The sequence below is a fragment of the Phoca vitulina genome, unplaced genomic scaffold (genome assembly GCF_004348235.1).
Source record: "Phoca vitulina isolate PV1807 unplaced genomic scaffold, GSC_HSeal_1.0 scaffold3, whole genome shotgun sequence".
Lineage (NCBI taxonomy): Eukaryota > Metazoa > Chordata > Mammalia > Carnivora > Phocidae > Phoca > Phoca vitulina.
The window spans coordinates 38724976-38748628 of NW_022589706.1; the positions used below are offsets into that span (position 1 = coordinate 38724976).

General features: G+C 37.9%; 1 protein-coding gene across 14 annotated transcripts in view; it reads right to left on the reverse strand.

The window, feature by feature from the left end:
• Window positions 1-23653, reverse strand: part of CLOCK (clock circadian regulator) — a 142457-nt gene that overhangs the window by 40313 nt on the left and 78491 nt on the right. For all 14 annotated transcript variants that reach the window (XM_032400405.1, XM_032400394.1, XM_032400402.1 and 11 more), the window contains 4 exons: window positions 11799-11888; window positions 5517-5637; window positions 2065-2178; window positions 1820-1938 (listed from right to left, as the gene is read on the reverse strand). In XM_032400405.1, the coding sequence (XP_032256296.1) occupies window positions 1820-1938; window positions 2065-2178; window positions 5517-5637; window positions 11799-11888 (444 nt within the window). The remainder of the gene's footprint in view (window positions 1-1819; window positions 1939-2064; window positions 2179-5516; window positions 5638-11798; window positions 11889-23653) is intronic.

Below are 23653 nucleotides of genomic sequence, written 5' to 3' on the forward strand. Positions count from 1 at the left end.
ACATATTTCTCTATTCACTCACATGCCTATAAAACCCTAATTCTAAATTCAGATCTCTCTCCTGAATTACAGTTCTGTATTTCTGTCCGGATGTCCCCACGCATCACAAACTCAGTATGTCCTAAAATGAACTAACTGCTTTACTCCTCATACTCACACAGTTCTGCCTCTTGTTACTGGAGGCATACCTGGTATTGTGCCATAAGTCTAGAAATCTGATAGTCACAAGACAATCTCATTTTCCCTTTTAAAAACCATCTAAATGGCTGTTACCAAATCATTTCAATTTCACCTTTTAAGTTTAAAAAAAAAAAAATCTATTTGATCCCATCCATCTTCAGGGTCTTATTAGACTCTAGACTTGCCATCACTGGCTCACATTATTGCCATAGCTTCTCCCCAGACAAGTCTCCCTGTTCTTTAACTCATCTTCTATCCTGGCCACAGTTACCTTCTAATACACAAGTAAGATTATGACTTCCCTGCTTAAAACCTTCATGATTTCTCATTTGGTTCGGATAAGGTTTAAACTCTTAGCATGGAGAAACAGCAAAGAAACAAATTTCTGGACTCTGCTTGCTTTCCTAACCTCATCTCCCACCATCCCTACCCCCTCCACACACAGTAACCCTAGACCCTAGTCATACTCAGCAATGTATTCCAACCTCCTCTGTGTCCTTGAATGACCTTCTATAGCACAATGTAGTGAATTAAAAGCTTGGGCTTTTGAGAGAATGGGAATTATAATTAATCCCAGTTCTACCACTTAACAGCTGCAACTTTGGCACTTCCCAAAGCCTCAGTTTCCTTAATAATAAATATATATTATAATATATAAATAATGAAATGAGGATCATACTAGCAACTATCTTATAAAGTTATTACAAGAATTAAATGAGATAATACATGTGAATTATGCAGCGATCAGCAAATGTTAGCCCTTGCTATCATTTCCTAAGAACAGAACAAGCAGAGCAAGACTGGATTAAGATCCTCGAACTGCTATTTCAGCATTTTGTCCTAGAATATGGTATCTCCCTAAATTTAAAATCTTAGCCTGGCTTATTTCAAGCCACTTTCTAGTGGTTGAACTGTTTTCCCACTTGTCTACTAATCATCTACTTCTTGGGCCCCAGGGAATAAAATAAATTATCTAACTGAATTTTAAAATTGAAGAAGTAAATTATATGCAATAAAAGGCCACTTGCATATTTCAAAAGAAAATTTCAAAAGCAATCTTTAAAAATTACCTAGATTTTTGGCCTTTCCCCTTTAATGTAGATTGTGAACTATACAAAAGTACTCTAAAATTTTGCACAAAAGCAGGACAGGGGTGATACATAACCACTGGCTAACTGCAAAGGAGATATATTTTAAAATGAGTTATAATTTAATGAGTGCCTTGATAACTCATTTCCTTCAAAATAAAATAAGACGAAATCAGAGAGGGAGAGAAACCGTAAGAAACTCTTAACTCTAGGAAACAAACTGAGGGTTGCTGGAGGGGAGGGGGGTTGGGGGATGGGTTAACAGGGTGATGGGCATTGAGGAGGACACTTGATGTAATGAGCACTGGGTGTTACATGCAACTGATGAATCACTAAACTCTACCTCCGAAACTAATAATACAGTATATGTTAATTAGCTGATTTTAAATTAAAAAATTATCATGACCAGGTATATTTAATGACTCATGATCATTATGCTTTAATGTTTGTAAGAAATATCAGCTATTCTGGAAACAACAAAAAAATTACATAAAGATAGTTCTCATAATATGAGGTGAAATCCTCTTTGGAAAATAAAATTAGAAACATACCTTGATGAATTGAGGTGTAGCTAATCTCACAGTAGCTACAAAACAAACTCTATCATCATAAGAAGGTCTGTGTGTGCGTTGTATAGTTCCTTCAAAACCATTGTGTGCTGAAGTGGATACTAAAACAATAAGGAAATACATATCATCAGTTACTCCAGTAAAATCTAGTTATTGATGTTCAAAGATCTGTGTCTTTAAGAGTTTAAAGAAATACCAAGTTAAAATTCACTATATTTTTAACTCACCACTGTTTAAAGATTTGAAATTTCCTATGAATTTTACATATTCATAGGTAGACGGCTCCTTTGGGTCTATTGTTCCTCGAAGCATATGACAACAGAATTCTAACTGATTTTTTGCTGAAATGAGAAAAAAATGTGATGTATTTGTGGTTTATCATAATGAATGATCTATAAGATGATAAAAGTTGTGTAAGTTTATAATCACTATTTTCTCCAATAGAAGTCCTCAAGGACATTTTATTTAGTCCATAAAAGTAGAATATCTTTAGGAGATGATCTCACCTTGTTCTTAACAGAGAAGACAGATCTTCTGATATAAGCAACTGTATGTTTCCCCACTTTTATCTGTCCTTCCTTCTCATTCTTCACTCTAATGTCAAAGAAAGGTTTTGCTTCCCATTACAAAGCTAATGCTTCTCTCTACTTCAAACAGCCTTTCCTACCTTCTCTAGGACTAGGGGCACACCACTGTCATTCATTCCTCTAGAATCCATACATTCTCTTCTTTGGGCCCTTACTTTCCAATTTTAAATTTGTCCAGGTCTTTCCATCTTAAACAAAGAGTTTTGCATGCTATTCTTTTTCGTATCATAGATCTTCCTTTTTATTATGTACTCTAGTTTTCACAGATTCATCTCCCTTAACTTCATGAAATGTGGTGTTAGTCCTTACACCTCTGAAGAAATCTGTCTTCTGAAGATCACCAACATCTGTATTAACTTAAATGATCTTTCTTGTTGTTTCTACCTCTTTAAAACTTATTACATCTTCATTCCCATAACATGAAACTTACCTTCCTACCTTATTGACTATTTCTATAAACCCTCAGTCAATCTATTTTCAAACTATGGGCATTTGCAAATGTTCTTTTTAGGGGCGACTGGGTGGCTCAGTCAGTTAAGCGTCTGCCTTCAGCTCGGGTCGTGATCCCAGGGTCCTGGGATCGAGCTCCACGTCGGGCTCCTTGCTCAGCGGGAAGCCTGCTTCTCCCTCTCCCTCTGCCTGCCGCTCCCCCTGCTTGTGCTCTCTCTCACTCTCTCTCTCTGTCAACTAAATAAAATCTTAAAAAAAAAAAAAGTTCTCTTTATCTTTTACTATCCCTTATAAACGTATTGGCATTGGTAAATTTATTTACTCCTAAATCTTTCTCCCTAATTCTAACATTTTATGTAAGACCAAATCTCGTATCACTATTTGCTTTAGGACATTTCTACTTGATTGTCCCACCAAGTAACTTAAACTCAAAATATCTGGAAGTGAACTTATCCCTCTTTCTTCTAAGCCAGCTGTTCTCCTTTGTCCTATGTGTGTTATCTCCCCAGTTAGAAACCCTATCAATTTGGTCTCTTCTCTACCTAACATATGCCCCAAAACTAATCTGTCTCCAGAACCTGCTATTTATTTCACCAAGGAAGCTCTCATTAGTCATTTTTTCCAACTGAGCTTCCAATACCACTAATTTAGTAGACAAATTACCCTGCATCCAGGTAACTGCAAAATGTATTTTTTAAGCTTCTACACTCCTGCCGCTCAAATTCAATCTTGCCTACTACTCTTAGACTAATATTACCTTCATCATTATTTCAGCACTCAAGGACTAGTAACACCTCTTTTCGCTCACAGCATCAAACTCATACTCTTCTGTCATTACCATGAATGGCTTTATTATCAAACTCAACAGATTCAAAATCTAACTACTTTCTTCCTAAAACCTTCCCCACTGATGATCCCTGGCCACTTGGTCACCTGTGCCCAATACCAAGTCCTCTTGAGTTTATCTACTCAACACTCATTTATATACATCCTTCCACCCTTAACTTCTATTGCTATTCTTACCTCCAGTCTGGTCCTTTCAAAATTTTCCACCTGAGATATATTTTTTTCACACCACTTTTTTTCAAATCCCCTTTCACTGGCTCCTCACTATGTAAAAAATAAAAATCAAACTCCTTAGGATGAACTATTAAGCCCAATTTCCTTCTCTGGACACAAATCATACCACGTGTACTACCCACCCCACCTTCATTATGGCCCAAATGACCAGCTTGCAGAATCCTGAATTTTCTAAGCAATTTCCCCTGTTATGTATCACGTTACTCCTTTGGCATGAACACCTTTTTTCTGGGGAAATAAATTTATTTTGTATATTAATTGTTTAACTAGGGGTCAGGAAGTCATTTAATTAAAGCTTTTCTCTATCAAAGAGTACTGTTGCCAACCTCACCTCTGATCTTGGAAGCAGAAGTCTAAGAGCTGTCTTTCTGCCAGAGGCTTGCTTGCATTCAGGTCTCCAGCCAATTCTGCCCTTATGAAGGCCTCTAATGTGGACCTTTTCGCCTCTGTCCACCTACTGCTATGTCCCAGAGTTCCAGCTTTCTTCTCTTTGCTCTATATGTTTACCTCAAGCAATGCCATTCAATCCACAACGTCAAGCACTATTTATAGACATATAACTGGCCTCTATATCCAGCCCAGGTCTCTTTCCTGGAATGGTCTATCGGTCAATGTCATAAGAACTTGATTTTTTTAATAACTTAATTTTTAAGCAATTATAAATAGGCTTCAAATGGATTCTCTTGTCTCTAGTTCTTCTCGACTCCTGACAGACTATCCATTCTTAACAAAGATAGACATTCATACATAGTTACACATAAATGTATGTGTGTGTGTCTCTATTCTTGGACAGTTAGTATGCTACAGAATTTCAGGGTTCAAAATACAAATAATTTTTAAAATGATGAATCAATATTACCAGAAAAGTCAAATATTCGAAATGAAAAAAAGTGATTAAACACTAAACAGTGTTAAAACAATTTCAGATTAAACAAGGGTTAATTTAGTGGAGAAAATGAGACATTCAGGTCAAATTAATTTGTCAAATGAATCTAAGAGAAATGTCTGATTATACCATAGTATTTTGTACTTCTTGAAGGCAAGAACTATTTTTCACTATTCTTGGCACTCTTATGATATAGCACAAGTTCCAGGCATATTAAATATATCCAATAAATGATAACTTAATTCTGTTTAATAAAGCAATTTCCTTTACTTAATAATATTTTGAAATACATAAGTTATTTTTTTCTACAGTTTCAATGTTCAATTGGTTAGTGATGGTGAAAATGAGAATATCTTAATTTTCTCTCATTTCATACAAAAAGATTTTTTCTTAATTAATACATTGCCAAGTTCCATTTTTGTAAAATACATTTTTATGGCAAAACTATTGTAACAAAAAAGATGGGCTTTCAATATACCCTGAGAGTATGGTCATAATTCTAATGTCATAATTCCATTAGATATATATAAATATTTAAAAAGGATCTAGTAGGGTATATGGAATGATGCTATTTGTTAATATGGTTTGACACATCTGTGTTTGTTACAAACGTACAAAAGTAAAGGAAAATGCAACCAAATACATTTAACTTTTTTGCTTGATGGTGACTACTTACATTTTAAATATTCAGGGGTTAATGAATCACTTTCCAGCAGATGAGTAGAGAGTATTTTATAAACCTCTGAATGTTCCCCCTCTGGGATAAAATTAAATATACTTTGATCCACAAGATCAGACTGAAAAAGAAATTTTTAAAAAATAAAATAATTTTAGTGATTCAAGATACATGTATTTTAAAAGTGTATCACGGGGTGCCTGGGTGGCTCAGTCGGTTAAGCGTCTGCCTTCGGCTCAGGTCATGATCCCAGGGTCCTGGGATAGAGTCCCACATTGGGCTTCCTGCTCAGCGGGGAGTCTGCTTCTCCCTCTCCCTCTGCCACTCCCCCTCCCCTTGTGCTCGCGCTCTCTCTCTCTCTCTCTCTCTCTGTCAAATGAATAAATAAAATCTTATTAAAAAAAGGGAAAAAAATAAAAGTATATCATCATCCTTAAAACATCACATGAGCATATGGCTTTCAATCATCTATAAAAACTGACAAATGCCAAGTTATCGAGCACAACTCAAAAAACAAGAGAAGGTGGAAGAAGGTTAACATGACCTCCATGCCTCTGATACTAGTGTCATCAGATCTATGATCAGTATGACTGTGAAAGTCTGATAAATTATTTGCAAAGGCAAGTTTCACCAAATGTGAACATTTACTATATAACAGGACTAAGAAAGTTTATTAGAAAAATCTTTGGCTACGAGATACAGCCTTACCATATATCCAAACCTCTAGTAAATTATGGCGGTATATACTATAACAAAGGACCAAAGCATTAGCCACTGACTAAGTGAAGAGGAGATCTGATTTGGTGTTATTTCAATTGTCCAGTGTGTCCTTTCTTTTTTATTTCATTTTTCCAGCCATCTATCCTGTATCCCATTGTCAAAAAGCCTTGCTTTTAGATAACAAAAGAGGCAAGTAGTATGTTAAGCATTATAATCCTTGCTAAAAATATGGCTTTAACCATGGTTTAGTAACCAACATTCATTTGACAAACATCAGCTTATCCATGATGTGCCATGGCTGCGGAATCAAAAATGACAAGGGGTGCCTGGGTGGTTCAGTCAGTTAAGTGTCTACCTTTGGCTCAGCTCATGATCTCAGGGTCCCGGGATTGAGTCCCGAGTCGGACTCCATGCTCAGCAGGGAGTCTGCTTCTCCCTCTCCCTCAGCCTTTTCCCCACTCATGCACAAGTGCACTCTCTCTCTCAGATAAATAAATAAAAATAACAACATAATAATAATAATAAAAGAACCACTGACAAAACTTCAGTGACTTCACATTTCCTACCAAATCTAGTACATTCTACTTGGTTTCTCTACATTTTCAAACTGCCCCATGGAATTCTGGGAACAGTGAAGTGGCATCTCAAAAACTGTGGAGGAAGGGGTGGAGGGTAAGGGAAGTGAGAAGGTGTTGTGAAGGCCGGGCTAAGGGTCTTTCCCCCTGCATTCAACCAAAGCACTTCCACTGTTTCTATTTTAAACACTGTAAAGATTTTGTTAAAAGCAAAACAAACAAAAAACCCCCAAAGAACAATAAAGAACAACCATGGGGGCTAGTGGGAGGTAAGAAAGGGGTGTTTTACTACTCTCCACACAAGCCATACATTCACATTCTTTCTTTTCTCTAGCCTTCCTCGTCTACCCCATGAAGTAGAATATCCTCCCCCCTCTTTCCACAGATTTGTACCATCTAACCTTTCAAAGTTCAGTTCAAATGATTTCCTTTCTTGCCCTTTGCAACGATGTGGATGGAACTAGAGGGGATTATGCTAAGTGAAATAGGTCAGTCAGAGAAAGACAATTATCATATGATTTCAGTCATGTAGAATTTAAGAAACAAAACAGATGAACATAGGGGAAGGGAAGGAAAAATAAAATAAGATAAAAATTGAGAGGGAGGCAAACCGTAAGAGATGCCGAATTCTAGGAAACAAACTGAGGATTGCTGGAGGGGAGGTGGTGGGGGGATGGGATAACTGGGGGATGGGCATTAAGAGGGCACTTGATATAATGAGCAATGGGTGTTATACGCAACTGTGAATCATTAAATTCTACCTCCGAAACAAATTTTAAAAAAAGCATTCTCTTTAACACCATAATCCACAGTAAAAATAAAATTCCTTTAGTATTTATTACTCATATCATTCATTTTCAATAAAAAATACTTGTTATATTTCAATGTCTATGCCCTGCTACCCCATGAGTGAACAAAAGGGCCCTATCTCTTACACCTTTATCTCCTGTCCTTCAAATCAAGGCACATTAGACTACGCTTTGCATATAACAGTAAAATATTTTGGATTAAGGAGTTATTTGATAAAGGTTTTAGGGATAACCATATCAAAAATATATCTGTATTTTAATGAGATTTTGCTGAAAGTCTGAAAAACCTCTAGAAGTAATGAACTAAAAATTCAAGCATGAATAAGAACAAAAGCTAGAAAACTGCTTTTGTTTTCTATAAATATAAAAATATATAAATCTATAATCTATATATATATAGATATAATCTATAAATATAAAAATAAAGTATCAGTAATATAAGCATTGATACTAATATAAAAAACTGTCTTAACAGAAAAATAAGACACCAATTTGAAAAGCTAAAACTTTCATTTTGGAAATGATTATAGTTTTCTATTATTTATTCTTATCTATAATTTCTTCTACTACTTCAGTAAATTATGATTTAAGCCATGTTACCCTTATAGGAGGTTTCATATTCATAGAGAAAATATGAAAGACTAGTAGAGAGTGGTATGGTCAGAGGCAATCCTTCCCCACCATTCTGCTTCCCCTGACACTTGATAACCTGAAATGTCAGAGTTAGCAGGCAACTAATTAATGTGTCAAACTTTCCTTTAACCACTACACTTAAAATCTCTAAATGAAGCTGATCATACTTGATGTTGGCAAACCATCCACTCAGTTCCCAAACACAATTCAAAGGAAAGAAAATAAAATGGTAGCTATCTAGATCCTTCTATCTCTCTCAATCATTTTCATGAAGAAGAAATATAAAACCTGCTGTTTATAATGTGACATAAACCAATAGTCTTTCTATTTTCATTCTTTCCTTTTCTTAAACTGAAAGTTTGTGCCTCTTAATCCCCTTCTCCTATTTCATCCATCCTCCCGCTCCCCCATCTCCTCTGGCACCACTAGTTTGTTCTCTGTGCTTAAGAGTCTGTTGGGGTTTTTTATTCGTTTTATTTTTCAGATTCCACATGTAAGTGAAACTATCTGGTATTTATCTTTCTCTATCTGACTTATTTCACTTAGTATAATACCCTCTAGTTCCATCCGCGTTGTTGCAAAGGGCAAGATCTCATTCTTTTTTATGGCTGAGTAGTATTCCATTACACACACACACACACACACACACACACACACACACACACACACCCCACACCATCTGTATCCATTCATCTATTGATGAACACTTGGGTTGCTTCCATATCTTGGCTATTATAAATAATGCTGAAATAAAAACAGGGGTACATACACCTTTCTGAATTAGTGTTTGTGTTTTCTTTGGGTAAATACCCAGGAGTGCAATTACTGAATCATACAGGCCTTTTTGTTTTTTTGGGTTTTTTTTAAAGATTTTTTTTTTTTTTTTTTTTTTTATTTGACAGGGAGAGACACAGCAAGAGAGGGAACACAAGCAGGGGGAGTGGGAGATGGAGAAGCAGGCTTCCCGTAGAGCAGGGAGCCTGATGCGGGGCTCGATCCCAGGACCCCGGGATCATGACCTGAGCCGAAGGCACACACTTAACGACTGAGCCACCCAGGCGCCCCATGGCCTTTTTGTTTTTTTCTACAGTAGGTCAATGTGACCATTTATTGGAAACTATTCACTCTTACCAATTTCCTTTTCTTTCAGGTAGACAACCAACAGTTAAATTACTGCTGTTAGTTTGGAAATATAAACACAAGTTGCTTAAAAAGGACTAAAAGCTCCTCTGGAAAAAAATGTCAAATATATGTTAGATACAACCACTGTGTTCCTTTTGTACAGGCATAAGGAACAAAAATTCTGGCTCTATCAAATAAGCTTTCAAAATCATCATATGACTATTCAAAAAAATTCTAAATTATATTTCTGTATACTATATTTATACCAAAGTCTGCACTGACTTTCTTAAAACACACATGTTTATACTTCCCAACTAACAAGTTAAGAAGAGCAGGAAAGGAAAGGAAAAGGATCTTCAGAGCAGCACTCTTACTCTTGGACTCTGTTACACTGTAACACGGTTAATCACCCCCCTGATATTACATGTGATTACAAGTGTAATATATCCTCTCTCAGGAACACATTTAAGCAAGTGTGAGGAAATCAATCTTAACTTGTCAAATGTTACCAATTTTAAGTTCCCAGTGAAGAGATCTTTTTGTGTTGGCACTTTCACTAAATTCTTGCATAATTAAGTCCTATTTTTCTGGGTAGATGTCTGCTGACAACACAAAGGCAGGTTGGGCTAAGGAGGTCTAAAATCCCTTCTGATGCTGAGGTTGTATGACCCTATGATTTTGTTACAGAACGTCAGACCAAGAGGGGGGAAAAAAATCAATAAAATTCCTTTTCCTGATTATTAGCCACAAATAAGTTAAAATGTGCCTAAGTTAATTTCATAAGTATGAAGTGACAAAGTTAAGAAAAATATTTTTTGCAGGACCTAAAGTATCAGTTTTATAATTTCATAGTCAGAATTAGAATTTAAAAATTTTAAGTCCTACTGACAATGGCAAAGTTTAATTTCTCAAGAGAACTGAATTATAAACACTAAAGCCTAACCTGGGGATTTGCTAATGTTTCTTTCCTTTCAGGCAACAGCCAAAATTCTATTTTAGACAAAAAAGGTTTGCATATTAAAACAAAAAGAAATTATTTTAAACTATTTGTTACAGTTAATTTTTACTGACAACTCAAAATAGAAAAGCACATATTGTTTTCTTTTATTATGCATAATCCTAAACAAGTGTTATTTCATTTTCTCAAAAGACACTTGTGCTTATGTTTTCAAACCATTAAATAACATATAATTCAGCAATGTCAGTGATATGAGGCAAAGTATCCAAAGTAACCGGAGAAAAGCAAAAAACTGTTTTTAAAAAGCTACTATTAACTCAGAATGAAATGAAATGGGTCTACTGGATCAGCAGCAATCTTCTCTACCAAAAAATTCACCTGCCAGTCTATAAGCTTTGGCTGACACAACTAAAAAGATCCAGAAGATGTGAATAACAGAGGAAACTCGGTATGGGGCATATGGGAACTCTCTGTACTATCTTCTTCATTTTTCTGTAAATCTAAAAATAGCCTAAAATTAAAAGTTAAAAAAAAAAAAAACCCAGGAGGGAATCTGAAGCAAAGAGGGTTTTCGTTAAGGGGGAAAACATTAATGATTGAACACTTAAATCCCAACTAGACCTACTGTAGAATCTGGTCGTTTAAGTGTGGAGTTTATTCTTTTGGTAACGTATAAAGTAGCAGAATAATCAGAGGAAGGGAGATAGCGCTTTTCACTATCTCTTGAAAGAAACCTTTACAGAAGAGTTTACTTTGTAGTGTTATAAGTCTTCAAAAGATGGGCAATTTAAGAATATTTATAAGTAACTTCAGAATATTTATACTACAAGCCCTATCTTAGGTAAGAACAATTACATTTTAAATAAAAACTTCAAATTTATAAAAACTGTCAATTGTAGCACAGCACCTAGCATACAGTGGGACACAGAGTATTCAATAAATATATGTTTAATAAAACAGCAAACAAAATATAATTCAGGTATTCACCATCCTAATCAAAATTACGCAATATAATTCTTTTCTAATTCTGTACTCTTTTAGTCATATTGAAAACAAATTGAATATGGTTATAAAACTCTCATTTCTAGCACAGAGCACAAAAATTCTGTATCTATTATTTTTAGTGTGTTATTCTAAGTTATTCTTTTGAGAAAATTATTTGAGTTCCTCCAAAAGGAGCAAATACCTCCCTAGAAAATTAGTTATTCTCAAGATATTTCCAGTGATTTAACAACACTGTCACCAGGCTGTTTAAAAAGGAAACACTGAAAACAGCATTAGAATCAGGAGGGCAGAGGTTAGATACAGTGGCAGTTAAATATTAGTTACTGCCAAACAGGGAGACATGGTTAGAGCTCTCGTTCCCCTCTAGCCACTGTTCCATACTGCTCTGGAGGTCCTCTTCCTCATGCTTTAGAACATTTAAAATAGGCATTAGATAAGAAAGAGATCACAGGATACTTACTGGTAAATGTTCAAGTAATGAAGTTATACTCTCAGACACATATATTATGCTTCCATCTGTCATGATTGCTAAAAAAAAACCATCAAGAGCCTGAAATTAAACATAATGGTCAGTTAAGTGAAAAGAAAAAATGTACAGGACAGAAAAGAAAAAAATCTAATTAAATGACAAACGACTTAATGTGGAATTTCCAGAGCGCTGCCAAATGCTAGCTTTTCCCTTTACAATACTTAGTACATATCTTTGCGCATTCTTAAATGCTTCTGGAAAAAAAAAAATCACACTATGGTCATATATGGGATAGCTGGCTTCTAAAACCTAGATACCTAATGTTCTACCATTATTATATGTATATTATATGAAAATTGCCGTATCTGAAGCACAAATGACATCAATGCTATGTCTGACACACGAAAACACATTTCCACCTTTTGGATATATTAACAAAAAGGTGTTTGACTGAAGCTTAAGGAGATACATGGGGGATAAAGTGAAAGAGAAATTAAGCTGAAAAAGTATGCTGGGGTCAGATCATGAAAGGCCTTGAATACCAGGTCAAGACATAAGGACTTTGTTCAAAAGTAGTCTAGAAACAGTATGTACATGGATTTAGAAGAAACAGAATTAAGTTAGGAAAATCTCAGAGGTTTTTGGAAGAGTCAGGGAGGTTAGTGAAAATCTGAATGAAATTAGTAGCAGTAAGAACAGAGAAGGACTTAGGCAAGCATTGAGAAATAGGAAGTTAGAGCTCAGGAGAGAAGCTGGTACAGGGAATACAATACTTAATAATAAAGCAGTCCTGTACTTTATATTTTATAAAGTATTTTCACTTGAGAACCCTAGGCACAGAGGTGACAGCTGAAGAAATATGATCTGCAAAAGACAGAAGCATGTCAAAGAAAATCCTTAGAGTAATTATCTACACATGCGGATGAGGAGGAGAACAAGGGCCAGAGAAAATGACAGAGAATATAGAAAACACTGTTGTCAAGGAAGGCAATGGAAGAGAAAATGACAAGGTGAGTGAGGAGGAAGAGGGATGGTTCACTGTAAAATGAGATCAAATAGGATAAGGACTAAGAAAATGAGAAGTGAATTTTGGTGACTTTAAAGAGTTATGTCAGGGGCGCCTGGGTGGCTCAGTCGGTTAAGCGACTGCCTTCAGCTCAGGTCATGATCCCAGGATCCTGGGATCGAGCCCCACATCGGGCTCCCTGCTCGGCAGGAAGCCTGCTTCTCTCTCTCCCAGTCACTCTGCTTGTGTTCCCTCTCTCGCTGTCTCTCTCTCTCTCTATCAATTAAATAAATAAATAAAATCTTAAAAAAAAAAAAGGGTTATGTCAGTAGTAAGGTGAATCAGACTACAATGAGTTTAGAGAAAAGTGAATAATCAGGCGATTATAAACTACTCCTTTATGAACTTCAGAGGGAAGAAAGAACTTCACAAGAAGTTCTAAGGGGACCAAGTATCAAGGGAAGTAACAAGTATATACACAGGCTGAAGGAAAAGAAGATCCAGTGAAAAAGATGCTAAAGATATACAGCAGAAAAGATACACCATAAGAGAGAGGAGTTCCTCTTTGCCTATCAAAACAGTTATCATGCTAAATTTAAATTTCTTTTTAATTATAGTGCTCTCTCAAAGGATATCAATTGCCGGTAAGAACCATCTATGTCTTCTTCAACACTGTATCTATACCACTTAGCATATATGTGGCACGCAGTAGATAAAAAATATCTGTAGTATATAACGTATGGACCTGAGAGTTAGAGCAATCTCCCTCTACTTCTAAATAACTGTTGAAGAATTGTTGAATATGTGGAAAAAGGCACCCTCCACCTCCTCTCACCTTCTATAGGGGGCAGATCTGGATGTCAGAAAGAACTTACTTTGAGTAGATGCCTATCTTCTAGAATGGCTCAGAAAAATCCATTCTTGACTGAGGGGGTGTGTGTGAGAGAGAGAGAGAGAAAGAGAGAGATAGAGAGAAAGAGAGAGAACCCAGTAATTTAAGAAAATTCAAGGGGTACCTGGGTAGCTCAGTCAGTTAAGTGTCTGACTCTTAATTTCAGTTCAGGTCATGATCTCAGGGTTGTGAGATCGAGCCCTGTGTCGGGCTCTGCACTCAGCAGGGAGTCTGCTTGAGGTTCTCTCTCCCTCTCGCTCTCTCCCTCTCTCTCTCCCTCCCTCTCGCCCCCACCCTGCACATGTGCGTGCTGGCTCTCTCTCTCTCAAGTCAATAAATAAATCTTTAAAAAAGAAAAAAGAAATAAAGAAAATTCATGAAATTATTTTTACAAAAACTCCTTAGTACAATAATGCCAGTATTATTATTTCATAATGAATGGGGTCAAAATGATATTAAGAAAAACATGCTTCATATGAAGCTAGATTGTGTTATCTTTGAAAGTTAGTTAATATTTACTATGGTGATCTGTATTTGCTCTAAGGATATTTGCTAGAAATTGAGTGAAGCTCTCTTCTGTGAAGAGAATGAACTGAAATCAGAACTCTTAATAACATAAGCCCACTGCCAGAACCAGAGCCTGCCCTTTCATCTTCGACACAGGCAAAGACTAAGGAGAGAAAAGCCTCCACCAACATACCACAAAAGTCTTAACAAGAAAGGATCCAGGGCCTGGGACTTCTTTTGATTGAAAGGATGTAATTTCCGAGCACAGTGGATGGGTACACTAAAAACTAAAAGGGTCTTGAGGAGGCCCCTAAGGAGGAAGACTGGAGAGATACAGAAGAGAAAGTAAGACAGGGAAGGACATCCTATTCCCAAGACTGAAGCCTGTGAAGCTTATCCCTTTCCCCACACTGTATGATAAAATGGAAAGAGTTCATTAGGTAAAACTGTTTGTCTTTGATGATGGTGGTAGAGTAGGAGGATCCTAGGCTCACCTTATCCCCAAATACAACTTGATAACTAACAAATCATCCTAAATACCCCAGAAATCCATCTGAAGACTGGCAGAGCAAATTCTACAACTAAAGGGAGAGAAGAAGCCACACTGAAGAAGGTAGGAAAATGCAGAGAGGCAGTGAAAAAGATGGGCTGCTGCAGTGGGGAGGGAGCCCCAGTAGCAGAGACTGGCAAAAGACAGACTAGCACACAGGGGAGTCAAAGGGAAAACAAATCCCCATAGCAAATGGGCTTGGAAAGCAAGTGGGGCGAAATTTCATGAGTTCTGGCAATCAGCAGGGCTTAATGCCTGGAGTTCTAAAGATCGGCAGGTTTGGCTCAGGGAGAGCCCAGGGTCATTGGGGAAGAAGGCAGGGCAAACCTGTGGACACACAGTGTGGAAACAGTGATCCTGAAGAGCACCTGGGGCACAAAGTGGGGAGGTTATTTACTCATCTCAGAGTGTATCCCAGAGAGACCCCACCAGGAACAAAGGCGCTGGTAGGCACCATTTCCCTCTCCCACCCCTCAGCCTAAGCACACAGCCATCTGCGGGAACAAGCACAGCCTCCACACTCGCTATCTAACTTGCTGACACCAAGCCCCACCCTCCTGTGCTCCAGAAGAACCACCATTCCCAGTCACATTTGTGTCAGTCCAAGGGTGATGGCCCCCCCGACCGCCCCAGAAAACCTGCCCAAACCCTTGCCCACACCACCTCTCCCAACCCAAGAGTCTTACAGGGCCTCAGTCCACTGGTGGTGGTGATAGGTCTCATTTCACAACAGGCGAAGAGAGCCTCTGCAGACGACAGGCCTGAAGGATAAAGTGGCCAGGACACAACAGCAGAGCACACACAGCACACATTAGAGATACTCCTGGAAGCGCCAGGCTCTGGAGAAGAGGTGACACTACCCAGGAGGGCACTACAAAACCTCTTCTTCATAAGGCCATTACCCTCAAGAACAGGAGATGAAACTGACTTTCCTAACACAAAGAAGCAGGCAGAGACTTAGACAAAATGAGAAGGCAGAGGAATTTGTCCCAAATGAAATAAAAGGACAAAGCCACAGACAGAGATCCAAATAAAACAGATATAAGTAACATGCCTGATAGAGAATTTTAAAGTAATGATCCTAAATACATTCACCGGACTTGAGAAAAGAGTGGAAGACATCAGTGAGACCCTCAACACAGAGATAAGGAATACACAGAAGAGATAAAGAGCTCAGTGAACAAAATGAGAAATACATCTGATGGAATGAACAGTAGAATGGAAGAAGCAGAAGAATGAATTAATAACCTACAAGACAGAGTAATGGGAAGTAATCAAGCTGAAAAAAAGAGAGAAAAAAGAATAACACAAAATGAGAATAGACTTAGGAAACTCAGTGACTCCATCAAACACAGTACCATTCATATTATAGGAGTCCCAGAAGAAGAGGAGAGAGAAAAGGGGGCAGAAAATTTATTTGAAGAGATAACAGCTGAAAACTTCCCAAATCTGGGGAAGAAAACAGATATCCAGACCCAAGAGGCACAAAGAACCCCCAACAAAATAAAAAAAAGCAAATCCACACCAAGACACACTGTAATTAAAATGGCAAAATATAGTGATAAAGAAAAAAATTTAAAAGCAGCAAGACAAGACAGTTATATACAAGGGAAACCCCGTTAGACTAGCGGGGGATTTTTCAACAGAAACTTTCCAAGCCAGAAGGGAGTGGGCATGATATATTCAAAGTACTGAATGGGAAAAATCTGCAGCCAAGAATACTCTAGCCAACAAGGCTATCATTCAGAACAGAAGGAGAGAGAAAGAATTTCCCAGACGGAAAAAAAAGGTTTTCCCAGACAAACGAAACTAAAGGAGTTCATGACCACTAAACCAGCCCTGCAGGAAATATTAAAGGGGATTCTTTGAGTAGAAAAGAGAGACCAAAAGTGACAGTGTGAAGAAAGAAAACACAAGAGCAATAAAAATGAATATTTCTGTAAAATATCAGTCAAGGAACTTACAAAATAAGAGGATGTGAAATATGACACCATATACCTAAAACATGGGGAGGAGAGGTGTAAAGAATGCGTTCAAACTTAAGCAACCATCAACTTAATATAGACTGCTATAAGCAGAAGATGTTATACACAAACCTAATGATAACCACAGATCAAAAACCACTAATAAATATGCAAAGAATAAAGAAAAATACATCCAAATATATCACTACTGAAAACCAGCAAACCATCAAAAAGACAAGAAAGGATCAGAGAAAATCTTCAGAAACAACCACAAAACAGGTAATAAAATGGCAATAAATACATATCCATCGATAATTACTTTGAATGTAAATGGACTAAATGATCCAATCAAAAGACAAAGAGTGACAGGATGGATAAAAAAACAAGACCCATCTATATGCTGATTATAAGAGACTCATTTTAGACTTAAAGACACCTGCAGATTGAAAGTGAGGGGATGGCGAAATATTTATCATGCAAACATATGTCAAAAAAGAGGCAAACCAAGAAAAAAAGACTCTTAACTATAGAGAACAAACTGACGGTTACTGGAGGGGAGGTAGGGGGGTTGGGGAGGGTGGGTGCTAAACACATGATGGGCATTAAGAAGGGCACCTGTGATGACCACCGAGTGTTGTATGTAAGTGATGAGTAACTAAATTCTACACCTGAAACTAATACTGCACTATATGTTAACTAGCTGGAATTTAAATAAAAACTTGGAAGAAAAAAAAAGAAAGCCAGAATAGCAATACTTATATAAGACAAATTAGACTTTAAAACAAAGACAGGGGCAGCTTCCAAGATGGTGGAGGAGTAGGAGACCTTAATTTCATCAGGTCCCAGGAATTCAGCTAGATAGCTATCAAACCATTCTGAACACCTGCAAACTCAACTGGCGATCTAAGAAAAGAATAGCTACAGCTCCAGGAATAGAAAAGCAACCACTTTCTGTAAAGTAGGAGGTGCAGAGAAGTGAATCTGAGGTGATATATGGGAAGACAGACCGCAGGGGGAGAGAGCCTCTGTCAGCCAGCTACCAGCAAGTCACAGAGCAGCGGAGCACAAAATCAGAACTTTTAGAAGTCTGCTCTGCTGAGGGACTTCACTCAGGCGACTAACCAGGGGGTGGAACCCTTGCTGGGGCAGTGTGGTCTCAGGATCCTCAGGGGTCACAGGAAGACCGCAGGTGTCTGAGTGCAGCAGAGCTCCCAGGTATCAGAGCGGGGAAGCCGGCCGCAAAGAGTGAGCCCAGGAGTGGGTTCTCCGCTCAGGGCTGCCACAAACCATGATCCGGGGCACAGTTGGGCCCCTGCCAACAAATGGCAGAACTGTGGTGAGACCCCCCTCTTCCTCTCCCAGGAGGAGCGGCGCAGGAGCCCGCCACAGAAGTCTGCTGGGTTTGGAGACTCCAAATGGGGTCCTGTGCCAGAGACAGAAACACTCAGCCACAGGCCAGGTGAGCACGGAGTGCAGCCAGCCGAAGACTAGGGAAACAGGAGTGATTGACTGCTTTTGTCTGAGGTCGCACTGAGAAGTGGGGCCCCGAGCTCTAGGCTCCAGGGAGAGATGAGGAGGCCGCCATTTTCATTCTCATCCCCTAAAGCTACAGGGAAAGCCTTCAAGGAACAACAGCCACATAGAGCAAACCCGAGCACATTACTTAGCCCAGCCCCTGGCAAGGGCGGGGCAATTCAGCCTCCGGCAAAGACATCTGAGAGTCAATGCAACAGGTCCCTCCCCCAGAAGAACATCATCCAGCCAAGACCTAGTTTACCGATCAATGAGAACTGCACAACTCCAGCACAAGGGGAATACAGCACACAGAACTCATGGCTTTTTTCTCATGATTCTTTAGTCTTTCAACTTTAATTTTTTAAATTTTCTTTATTTTTCTTCTTCTTTAAAACTTCTCTTCTTTCCTTTTTCAACCAACTTATTTTATCAACCTTTTTTAAAAATCTTTTAATTTTCATTTTTACAGTCACATTCTAGCCCTTCATTGTATTTAACCTTATTTTTGTATATATAGAAGTTTTTCTTTCTTTAAAATCTTGGGATGCAGTTTCTTCTAATAGACCAAAATACACCCAAACTCATGTATGGCTCTGTTCTATTCACCTGCCTGATCATATTCTCATTTTTCTTCTTCTTTTTTCTTTTTTTTTTTTTTTTAATTTTCACCTTTACATTTACATTCTATCCTCTCAATGTAGTTTTATTTTTGTATATATAAGTTTCTCTTTCTTTACAATTTTGAGATGTGGTTTCCTCTAAAAAACTGACCAAAATACTCTCAGGAGATAGTATATTGCTCTCTTCTGTTCACCTGTCTGTTTATATTCTTTCCTTTTTTTTTTAATTGTTGTTGGTTTTTTTCTCTTTTGTTTTTTCTTGTTTTTTAATTTCCATTTTTACAGTTATATTCTATCCATTCACTGTATTTAATTTTATTATTGTACATATACAAGTTTTTCTTTTGTTACAATTTTGGGATCTAAGTTTTCTAAGAAAACAGACCAAACTACACACAGAATCCAGCATATTGCTCTATTTGGCTCACCTGTCTGATTATATTCTCCACCCCACCCCCTCTGGTTTTGGGTCTCTTCTGATTTGTTTAGGGTATATTTCTCTGGGGTTGTTGTTGCCCTTTCAGTATTTTGTTTTCTTGTTCATCAGTTCTCTGGACAGAATGACAAAACAGAAAAACTCACCTCAACAAAGAGAACAAGAGGCAGTACTGACTGCCAGGGACCTAATAAATATGGACATGAGTAAGATGTCAGAACTAGAGTTATTCAGAATAACGATTATAAAGAAACTAGCTAGGCTTGAGACACTAGAGAATCCCTTTCTGGAGAAATAAAAGAACTGAAATCTAGCCAAGTTGAAATCAAAAAGGCTATCACAAATGCAATAAAAAATGGAAGCTCTAACGGCTAGGATAAATGAGGCACAAAAGAGAATTAGTGATATAGAAGACCAAACAATGGAGAATAAAGAAGCTGAGAAAAAGAGATAAACTACTGGATCACAAGGGAAGAATTCGAGAGATAAGTGATAACATAAAGTGAAACAATATTAAAATAATTGGGATCCCAGAAGAAGAGGGGAGGAGAGAGAGGGGCAGAAGGTATATTGGAGCAAATTATAGCAGAGAACTTCCATAATCTGAGGAAGGGAACAGGCATCATAATCCAGGAGGCACAGAGAATCACCTCAAAATCAATAAAAATAGGTCAACACCTGAAAGCAGCTTGGACAAAAGTCTGTAACCTACAAAGGTAGAAACATTAGATTGGCAGCAGACCTATCCATGGAGACCTGGCAGGCCAGAAAGTACAGGTATGATAAATTCAAGGTGCTAAATGAGAAAAATATGCAACCAAGAATACTTTATCCAGCTAGGATCTCATTCAAAATAGAAGGAGAGATAAAAAGCTTCCAGGACAAATAGAAACTAAAAGAATTTGCAATCACTAAATCAACCCTGCAAGAAATATTGAAAGAGATCCTCTAAGAAAAGAAAGAGCCTAAAAGTAACACAGACCAGAAAGGAACACAGACAATATACAGTAACAGTCACCTTACAGGCAATACAATGGCACTAAATTCATCTTTCAATAGTTACCCCGATTGTAAATGGGCTAAATGCCTCAATCAAAAGACAGGGTATCAGACTGGATAAAAAAGCAAGACCCATGGATATGCTGTCTGCACAAGACTCATTTTAGACCCAAAGACACCTCCAGATTGAAAGTGAGGGCGTGGAAAACTATTTACCATGCTAATGGACACCAAAAGAAAGCTGGGGTGGCAATCCTTATATGAGACAAATTAGATTTTAAACCAAAGACTGTAATAAAAGATGAGAAAGGAGACTGTATCATACTTAAAGGGTCTATCCAACAAGAGCTAACAACTGTAAATATTTATGCCCTTAACATGGGAGCAGCCAATTATAGAAGCCAATTAATAACAAAATCAAAGAAACACATCAACAATAATACAATAATAGTAGGGGATTTTAACACCCCCCTCACTGAAATGGACAGATCATCTAACCAAAAGATCAACAAGGAAACAAGGGCTTTGAATGACACACACTGGACCAGATGGACTTCACAGATATATTCAGAGCATTCCATCCTAAAGCAACAGAATACACATTCTTCTCAAGTGCACATGGAACATTCTCTAGAATCGATCATATCCTGGGTCACAAATCAGGTCTCCACCAGTACCAAAAGACTGAGATCATTCCCTGTATATTTTCAGACCACAATGCTTTGAAACTGGAACTCAACCACAAGAGGAAAGTTGGAAAGAACTCAAATACATGGAGGCTAACGACCATCCTACTAAAGAATGAATGGGTCAACCAGGAAATTAAAAAAGAATTTAAAAAAAATTCATGGAAACAAATGAAAATGAAAACCCAACTGTTCGAAATCTTTGGGATGCAGCAAAGGCAGTCCTAAGAGGAAAGTATATAGCAATACAAGCCTTTTTCAAGAAACAAGAAAGGTCTCAAATACACAACCCAGGGGCGCCTGGGTGCTCAGTCATTAAGTGTCTGCCTTCGGCTCAGGTCATGATCCCAGGGTCCTGCGATCCAGCCCCACACATCAGGCTCCCTGCTCCACGGGAAGCCTGCTTCTCCCTCTCCCACTCCCCCTGCTTGTGTTCCCTCTCTTGCTGTGTCTCTGTCAAATAAATAAATAAAATCTTAAAAAAAAAAAAAAAATACACAACCCAACCCTACACCTAAAGGAGCTGGAGAAAGAACAGCAAATCATGCCTAAACACAGCAGGAGGAGAGAAATAATAAAGATTGAGCAGAAATCAATGAAACAGAAACCAAAAGAACAGTAGAACAGACCAACGAAACTAGGAGCTGGTTCTGTGAAAGAATTAATAAGACTGATAAACCCCTGGCCAGACTTATCCAAAAGAAAAGAGTAAGGACCCAAAGAAACCATGAATGAAAGAGAAGAGATTACAACAAACACCGAAGAAATACAAACAATTGTAAGAACATATCATGAGCAACTATATGCCAACAAATCAGACAATCTGGAAGAAATGGATGCATTCCCAGAGACATATAAACTACCAAAACTGAAACAGAAAGAAACAGAAAACCTGAACGGACCCATAACCAGCAAGGAAATTGAAGCAGTAATCAAAAATCTCCCAACACACGAGAGTCCAGGGCTGGATGGCTTCCCAGAGGAACTCTACCAAACATTTAAAGAACAATTAATACCTATTCTGAAGATGTTTCAAAAAATCAAAATGGAAGAAGGAAAACTTCCAAACTCTTTCTATGAGGCCAGCATTACCTTGATCCCAAAACCAGACAAAGACCCCACCAAAAAGGAGAATTACAGACCAATATCCCTGATGAACATGGATGCCAAAAATCTCACCAAGATACTAGGCAATAGGATCCAATAGTACATTAAAAGGATTATTCACCACGACCAAGTGGGATTTATTCCTGAGCTGCAAGGTTGGTTCAACATCTGCAAATCAATCAATGTGATACACCACATTAATAAAAGGAAGGACAAGAACCATATGATCCTCTCAATAGATGCAGAAAAAGCACTGGACAAAGTACTGCATCCTTTCTTGATTAAAACTCTTCACAGTGTAGGGACAGAGGCAACATACTTCAATATCATAAAAGCCATATGCGAAAAGCCCACAGCCAATATCATTCTCAATGGGGAAAAACTGAGCGCTTTTCCCTTAAGGTCAGGAACACGGCACGGATGTCCACTCTCACCACTGTTGTTCAGCATAGTACTAGAAATCCTAGCCTCAGCAATCAGACAACAACAATGCCTTTTATTCAGAAATAAAAGGCGTCTGAAATTGGCAAAGAAGTCAAACTCTCACTCTTCACAGATGACATGATACTCTGTGGAAAACCCAAAAGACTCCACCCCAAAATTGCCAGAACTCATACAGGAATTCAGCAAAGTGGCAGGATATAAAATCAATGCACAGAAATCAGTTGCATCTCTATACACCAACAATGAGACCGAAGAAAGAGAATTTAAGGAGTCAATCCCATTTACAATTGCACCAAAAACCATAAGATACCTGGGAATAAACCTAGAATATCAAATGGGAAACAGTCTCTTCAACAAATGCTGTTGGAAAAACTGGACAACAACATGCAAAAGAATGAAACAGACCACTTTCTTACACCATACCCAAAAAAAAATTTGAAATGGATTAAAGACCCAAATATGAGACCTGAAACCACAAAAATCCTAGAAGAGAGCATAGGTAGCAACTTCTCTGACATCAGCAATAGCAACTTTTTCTAGATAGGTCCCCTGAGGCAAGAGAAACAAAAGCAAAAATAAACTATTGTGACACACATACACACACACGCAGAAATACACAATGAAATATTACTCAGCCATAAAAAAGAATGAAATCTTGCCATTTGCAACAACATGGATGGAGCTGCAGAGTATAATGCTAAGTGAAGTAAGTCAGTCAAAGACAAACACCATAAGATTTCACTGACATGTGGTATTTAAGAAACAAAACAAATGAGCAAAGGAGAAAAAATGAGACAGACCAAGAAACAGACTCTTGAGAACAAACTGATGGTTACCAGAGGAGAGGTGGGTAGGGGGATGGGTTAAACAGGTGACAGCGACTAAGGAGTACACTTGTGATGAGTAATAGGTGATGTATGCAATTCCTGATTCACTATATTGTACACCTGAAACTAATATAACACTGTATGTTAACTAACTGGAATTAAAATAAAAACTTAAAATGGAAGTTCTAGAGAAAGGGACAGTACCTTTTTATGGATCTGTATCTAAGATAAGGCTGACAGGGCACTAGCCCTTCCCTTGTAAATTACTGGAGAGAGTGGCCAGCTGCCAAGGG